General features: G+C 47.7%; 2 protein-coding genes across 4 annotated transcripts in view; both read right to left on the minus strand.

The window, feature by feature from the left end:
* The window catches only part of zbtb44 (zinc finger and BTB domain containing 44), an 8,954-nt gene extending 5,109 nt beyond the window's left edge, over nucleotides 1-3,845 (minus strand). For all 3 annotated transcript variants that reach the window (XR_012960634.1, XM_076138211.1, XM_076138212.1), the window contains exons 1-2: nucleotides 3,556-3,845; nucleotides 1-699 (exon numbers count right to left, since the gene is read on the minus strand). The exon at nucleotides 1-699 is cut by the window's left edge and continues 396 nt beyond it. Coding sequence is in view for 2 of the 3 variants with exons in the window: in XM_076138211.1 (XP_075994326.1) it covers nucleotides 1-661 (661 nt within the window). In the remaining variant the exon portion in view is untranslated. The remainder of the gene's footprint in view (nucleotides 700-3,555) is intronic.
* A 1,212-nt stretch (nucleotides 3,846-5,057) lies between these two features.
* LOC142988911 (A disintegrin and metalloproteinase with thrombospondin motifs 8-like) overlaps nucleotides 5,058-7,500 on the minus strand; it is a 14,395-nt gene continuing 11,952 nt past the window's right edge. Inside the window, exon 9 of the mRNA XM_076138208.1 lies at nucleotides 5,058-7,486. Within this exon, the coding sequence (XP_075994323.1) occupies nucleotides 6,742-7,486 (745 nt within the window). The 3' untranslated portion in view covers nucleotides 5,058-6,741. The remainder of the gene's footprint in view (nucleotides 7,487-7,500) is intronic.

Below are 7,500 nucleotides of genomic sequence, written 5' to 3' on the forward strand. Positions count from 1 at the left end.
AGGAGGGGGAGGGGTTGGGGATCTGTGGAGACGTAGTGACCATCTGTGCCGCACACTTCAGCGGGCTCTCGGGCGACGCCATGGTGACGAAGCTCTTTCTTTTCCGTCGAGATTCGCGACATACGGGAACGTTCCTCTCCATCACGCTGCAGTCAGACGACACGGGCGACACGCTGCCGTCCAGAGGCGTCAGGCCGCAGTTTGACGAGGCGCTCTCCGGCGCCGACTCGTGGGGTTTCTCTGCCGTCACGCTGCCGTTACTGCCTGAGCTCCACAGGATGCTGGACTTCATGAACTCTGAACAAGTACTGGCCACGGCAAACATCTGCATGTAGCTGGCAGCGGCCAGGACGTCGATGATGTTCTCCGTGCTGATGGAGAGCGTGGACGTGTAAGCGAACTCCAGCAGAGGAGCGAACCCGCTGACGGTCACGTGATGAAGGTCCAACACAAACTTCTCCTCCTCCTCCGGCCGGCCCACCAGTTTGGAGCGGAAGAATTCGCTGCAGCAGGCCAGGACCACCTTGTGGGCCAGGAAGAGTTTGTCCTGGACCCGGATGGTGACGTCACAGAGGTGGCCCTCGCTCCGCAGAGCGTTCAGCTTCTCCAGCATCTCCTGGCTGTGGGAGGAGGAGCTGTGGGTGAAGGTCTTCACCCCCATGGTGGAGTCACTGTCTGACTGAGCACCAGAGATGGCTCCTAGAGAGAGAGGCAGAGAAGAACACATCACAGCTCAGACAGGTCACCAACATCCAGACCCTCCTGCCCACATATGAAGATCAACCAGAGACAGAGACTCAGAGCTGACAGGACAGTGAGTCCACACCCATACTGTCCATGTGTCAATCAGTGCAGATTCAAACTGTGATGTCACAGAAACTAAACTGTTCTGATGGAAGACGTCTGCCAATCATTCTTTGATGAATTGATTCCTTGGATTGTTTCAGGAATCTTAGAAAATATTCTTTTATAAAGATTTCCATCATTTGAGCTGAAATGCAACATGAGTCCTCACTTTCAACCAAGTGTAGAAATAAAGCGATGTAGAGACAGACGGCTCAGTCTAGGGTTCTGTTCCAGGCTCCTCCCCCTCTAGAGAGCCTACTGAAGTGTCACTGAGCAACACACTGAACCCACAACTGCTCCTGTGTGCAGGTCGGCTCTGCCATCAGAGAAGGAGCGAGGGAACGTGAGGTCACCAACCTAACCCTAACCCAGAGGAGAAGGGACCAAGTGTACAGTGAAGTGGACATAGGTAGAGTGGAGGACACACAGGATGAGACGCCAAGTTATGCAACAACACTGAGAGCAGATGTAGAGCAGAGAGAGCCAGAGCCATGTGGAGGCCAGAGCAGAGCAGGATACAGAGCAGCTGTCTGTCTGCTCCACATGAGGATCCTCTGAGGCAGGAGAGTTTCCATCACACACACACACACGCACACACGCACACACGCACACACACGCACACACGCACACACGCACACACACCAGGAAACACGACAGATATGAAACAGCTTTGATGAAGACGTCAACCTGTGACGCTGAAGAGAAGAGAACACATTCCAACATCGTCTGCTGAAGTCTATCTGACTGATCTACAGCTCATCTCCCTTTGATAGACAAATACATAGACATGCCACAAAGTTATTGTGTTGTGATAGATTAGAGAGGTACAGAGCAATAAAGAGAGAGAGAGAGAGAGAGAGAGAGAGAGAGACAGAGACAGAGACAGAGACAGAGAGAGAGAGAGAGACAGAGACAGAGAGAGAGACAGAGAGACAGAGAGACAGAGAGACAGAGAGACAGAGAGAGAGAGAGAGAGAGAGAGAGAGAGAGACAGAGACAGAGACAGAGACAGAGACAGAGAGAGAGAGAGAGAGAGAGACAGAGACAGAGACAGAGAGAGAGACAGAGAGACAGAGAGACAGAGAGACAGAGAGAGAGAGAGAGACAGAGAGACAGAGACAGAGACTGTGTGTCCATGTCTCCATGTGCTAAGGTCTTTGGTCCCAGCTTCAGGAGGCCCATGATGCTGTGAGTGACAGCTGTGTTGACAGGTGTAGCAGTCACAGTCCAGCAGCCTGAGCAGGAGCAGATCCTTGTCTCAGGGGCCTGAAGGGAGCAGCGTCTCCAGGTACCTGTTCCCCTCTGTTAGGCTCAGTTTATCATGTAGCTCCACACAGGGAGTGAGGAGACAGAAACATCTCTCCCATGGCTCCTGTGTGTGTGAGCAGCAGCAGAGGGACTGTGGTCCTCTAACTGCTCCTGGACTGAAGCTGCCTCCTTTAACATCTAAGAGCTCTGCTACTCTCACACAAGCATTTAGGACTTCAACTGACAGACCTGGGATCACACTTCTCCTGAATGGTACGAGTAGAAAACAGAAGCTAAGACGTATAATAAGATTAAATACGATATGTTATATATATATCATTTAAGACATCATGGATCATCATGAATCAACCCTCACCTCCTCACATGTCAGCTGGACTTCACTTAGAGTTCAAATATAACTTGAGCTGTTCAGTTTGAGAAGCAGGAGTTCACTTACATTCAGTCACAGCTGTGTTGGTTTGTTTATTCCTCTGTGAGGTTTCTTTCATTCTACAAACATCTCCTGTGAGTGAAGTGGACCACCTGATCTCACACTAAGTCTACAGTCTAACAGTATCCATCCTTACACCTAGAGGACATTATAGTGACAGGCTCAGTCTGAACAATGAACCAAGACGGATACGGCTACATCTCAGTTTATATGGCAGCTTTATGACAAACACAAGTTTATCATAGAGAATAATGTAAACATGTCGGCTCCTTCAGTGTGAACACACCTGTCTGTCTCTCACTGTCACTCATCATCAGTGTGTACACATGTCGACAGGGATCAGCAACAATTGCGCTCGCGCGCGCACACGCACACACGCACACACACACACACACACACACACACACCACTTCTAACATAAAGGGGCGCAGAACATCGAGTCTGTTTACTACAACCTAACGGTCTCAACGGGTCAAAGTTCACACAGAGACAATGCGTTCTGTGGGGGAGGAGCACAAATAAGTACACAGGAGAAAGATGTTACTCAATGTTTAGCACGAACGAGCTAACTCCTAAAATACCTCAGCGAGGAGATGAAACGTAAACATCCGGTTCAACTGCCACAATAAAAGACAGAGTGGAGAAAGTAACGGTTTATGCCACAGAGATACAGATACAGTCAGTTGTATTTAATGTATGCGTGTAGATTGTCTCTGATATCTATTTACAGAGTGTCTGATGGAGAGCAGGTTACACATCAAACACTGACCGAATCCGGCACACAGTCTGCCGCTCGATCTTATTGTGAAGCCGCTCTCCTCTCACTCACGGTGTCGCGCTAACGGTGGCAAAATCGACGATGTTTAGCTAACGACCGTTAGCCAACAAGCTAGCGGAAGCCAACACAACAAACACGTCTCAGCTGGTTCCTTCACCCGTCCGAGCACCGGCGGGTCCGCCGTGTGTCCGGGGCACGGAGCCCTCAGCGCGGCGGGCAGGAGGCGTCTTACCTGCAGCTGTCAGGCCTGTGGGAGCCGCCGGGCCTCGGGACGCAAACAGCTCGGCTCACAAAAAGCAGCGCCTCCTCGCCGCTCCGCTCGGTCACATCCCCCGCGCCTCCCCGGCTCCTGTCAGCCTGCCAGCCACTCAAGATGACGGAGGAATCAACCCGCTCACTAACGACACCGCGCCTGGTCTGAACCCAGAGAACAGGGCGCTTTTCCTTTCTTTCTGCTCTCTGCTGCGCTTTCTGCGCTTTATTTGTATCCCAGAATGCAACGCGCATCCTCACTGTTTTCTACAGCACGAAGAAACAGGAAGTCACATTTCCCAACATGCAGAGCTGGAGTTCATACCAGTGCACAAACACACACACAGACACACACACACATAGTTTACTGTTTGTAAACATATTTCACACTCACCCTCCTTCATACACTTTTACACACATATATGCTCAGAGAAGTCTCCACACTTTTAGACCTGAGTTTAGCAGTTAAATGGTTTGAGATTTTGCAAGGTTAAAATATTTACAATTAAAAGCTGTTTTAGCTGTTAACCAAGTGGGCACACGTCAGCACTGAATGACTGACAGCTCTCTTCCTCTAGCTGGATTTTGGATGGAGACTGGATTGGATTAAATTCCTACATAAAACACATTTCAAGGACAGCATTCTTTCACTAATGCAACATTCAGGCACATTCTGTCACAGAATGATGCAGAAAAACGTGTCCACACATTTGTTCCCCTAGGCTGGATTATTGTCCTTCCTTACTATCAGGCTCCTCTACTGAGTCTCTCAAGACTCTCCAGCTGGTCCAGAATATGTGTGTGTGTGTGTGTGTGTGTGTGTGTGTGTGTGTGTGTGTGTGTGATCATATTTCTCCCATTTTAGCTTCGCTGCACTGCCTTCCGGTAAAATCCAGAATAGAATTTAAAATCCTCCTGCTCCCCTTAAAGCTCTTAATGTTCAGGCTCCATCTGACCTCAAAGAGCTCAGAGGACCCTGGTGAGTTTGCCTCATTAACGAGTGCAGGAGGTTTATTCCAGATAAAAGGAGCACAGACCGAATGCTCCATTTCCAACATATTGACTCTTTGTTGTGGGGCTGCTGAGAGCTTGGAGCAGAGATTTATATTAGAGAGGCGTATAGAGAATATAAAGCTATAATGACACCACAGAGGAATGCTGGCAGAAAACTCCTCATCATAAAAGCAAACATGAACACGTTTACCTTATTAGTCAAAGCTCTCAGAAATGCCAGTCTGAGCCTAGGATTGGCCGTAGGACTGAAACAGTAACTAGTTCAATAACACTCGTATAACTCACTAACACCTTCTTTCACTCACTTCATCTTTGTGCTGCTGAAGTCATAGAATCTCCAGAAAGCTGCAACTTACAAAAGAGCTGTTTGCACTCAGTACAACAGAGGATCACAGGTGTGTGAGAGTGTTGGAAAAACATTTGCTTTTGGTTGTCATGACGAAAAGAAGCAATAAAAAGAGCTAGTCATCAACATAAATGTGTTTATTTGACAATTTTTATAGATAAAAATCTTGAAGACAGCAGCTTCTACAATGTTAGTTACATAATCAAGGTAATAAACTTTACAAAAATAAATAGCTTAGAAAGGAAGCTGTAATAATAATAGTATGGTCCTTCACTGAAGGGATAGAGGCCTAATGTTCCACTGCTTTACTTAAAGAACAACTGGAATGACACAAATATACAAAACAACTGAGAGTCTTTGCTTATGATGCATTAACATCTGAACATGAATCAAACTAATGTTATGTTTCATACACATGGTACATATTATCCTAATCACTCAGTACTAACATCTCTACTGACTGCAGATAGTCTGCTCTGCTCCTCTCCACTATGATCAACCCAAGTAGAGACTCGATCAAACCTCAGGGCAGAAGACAAAGGTTGAGTTTGTGACCAGGGTTAGGGTCAGGGTTAGGGTCAGGAGCTAATCTGACACTTTGACACACTGTGCAAACTCAAATTCTATCTATTACTATCAATACTACATCTTTGACACAAAGGCCAAACTTGTATTCAAGGCAACATTTATACTTTGGATTAACCTCCATGTTCCCTATCCAGATACACAGAGAGAGAGAGAGATGTGAAGGTTCTCCTGTGTCAGCCTGCTTATACCACCTCTGCATCACAATCAGGCTGTCAGGCTCTTTAAACACTGAAGCTCTCCTTCATCCATTAACCATCAACATTCATTCACCTAACACTGATGACATCATCAGTGTTAGGTTCCTGCTATGTTTTAGTGATCAGAGTGAGAGTCTTAGCTCCCACAGTTCACTTGTATGAATGAGAGCCTGGTGATGTTTAGAGCTGTGTGTGTCTCCTCTGTGTGCACTGCAGCCTTCACATCTGGATACTTGACAGACGATCACAATGAAACCAAATCAGATTGGAGAGCATTCTGATCACAATGTGTCAGAGCTTACAGCTACAATGAACTCATCTCATCTCAATATCTGGATAATGCATCACAACAACGACAACACATGTGTCAAGTTGTAAATTGGAGCGTGTTGTTCTGATACTGGTAGATGTTTCCATCCATATGTGGGGTGAATGAATGTTTAACTCTCCACCCATCAGCACAGTCCGTCTGTCAGCCCAGGACAGTTAGACAGTGAGTGTGTTCTGGATGAAAACATGCACTTTAGACTTCATATGTGTGTAAGAAAGCAAATATTTTAACATCCCAATGCATCCAGCTGCTGTCCCAACCTTAATAAGTTAGTTGAATGGCTCAATGGAAGCTTGACTTCTGTGGTGGAGAGCTGGATGCTGGTGTTCACGTCACTGTGACCTCCTCAGTTTAAATGACAGCTCAAGAACTCGTGTTGGAAGCTGATTGCAAACTTCATTCAAAAAGTGATTCTCCCTTTGGAGTGGGACCAGAGAAGTTCTCTCTGAGGAGAAGACACACAGCACCTTCATCTAGCATCTACGTATGAATATCACATGAACAACCTGAGGTAGATTTACATTAGCTCCATTTTCAATAGTGGTTGTCAAATGTCAATAGAAGACAAACAACAAAGTAAGGCTAATGCCCGTGATGTGCAGCCAGCTGGTGAGTGCAGTCAGGCTGAGGAGAGAAGAGTTAGAATGTCACTGTTGCAGCCTTTCAGTAGCTCCTCTGGGCTCATGTTCTTCATAAGCACTCCTGGTTCAGACATTCCCCGGACACTGGCTCTGGCTTTTTGTTAGGATCACACTTCTCTGGCTCAACAGACTTCCCAGTGTAGTCGATACAGAAGATGCTACGCCGACGCTCCCCCGGGCCACAAGTTCGTGAACAAGCGGACCAAGGCCCAATTTGCCATAAGGGGCAGGGCAGATCCCCACAGGGTCTGATGTCTGTGGGCTTCAGGTCTTTGTCACACAGGATGGAGAGGAAGCCCTCACTGTCCTGGCATTCCACACTCCTCCTGGACCATCCAGAGCCGCAGCTCTTGGAGCACTCGGACCACTCGCCCATCAGCCAGTCAGGGATGCCAAAGGGATGGATCATGTGCAGAGACAAGGACGACGCCTTCTTCTCCTTGGATTTATTGAAGGTCACGTCTCTTGGGATGAAGAAGGTATATTTGACCTTGGGAGGGTTGGAGTCCACACCTGTGGTCAGAAGTTGGATAGTGATGGCCTCCTTTAGCTGCTGGAAGCTCTGGATCCTCTCCAGTGTAGTGGAGGAGCCGCTGTACTTGAACACAGCGCCCAGCACAGGAATGTCCTGCTCAACTGTAGACACAGAGAAGTTTCCATTCAGGATGTAACCTCCGTTCTCTCTCTTCACAGCCAGGTAGTTCCCGTCGTGTTTGATTCCTCGATGGCTCCGCTGTTTGATGTCAATGTTAGTGGAGCCGATAGGAATCGTGACGATGTCGCTGTAACCAAAGCTGGAAGAGAGAGA

The sequence above is a fragment of the Genypterus blacodes genome, unplaced genomic scaffold (assembly GCF_046128005.1).
Source record: "Genypterus blacodes isolate CSIRO-AG114 ecotype Tasmania unplaced genomic scaffold, CSIRO-AGI_Gbla_v1 ptg000351l_1, whole genome shotgun sequence".
NCBI lineage: Eukaryota > Metazoa > Chordata > Actinopteri > Ophidiiformes > Ophidiidae > Genypterus > Genypterus blacodes.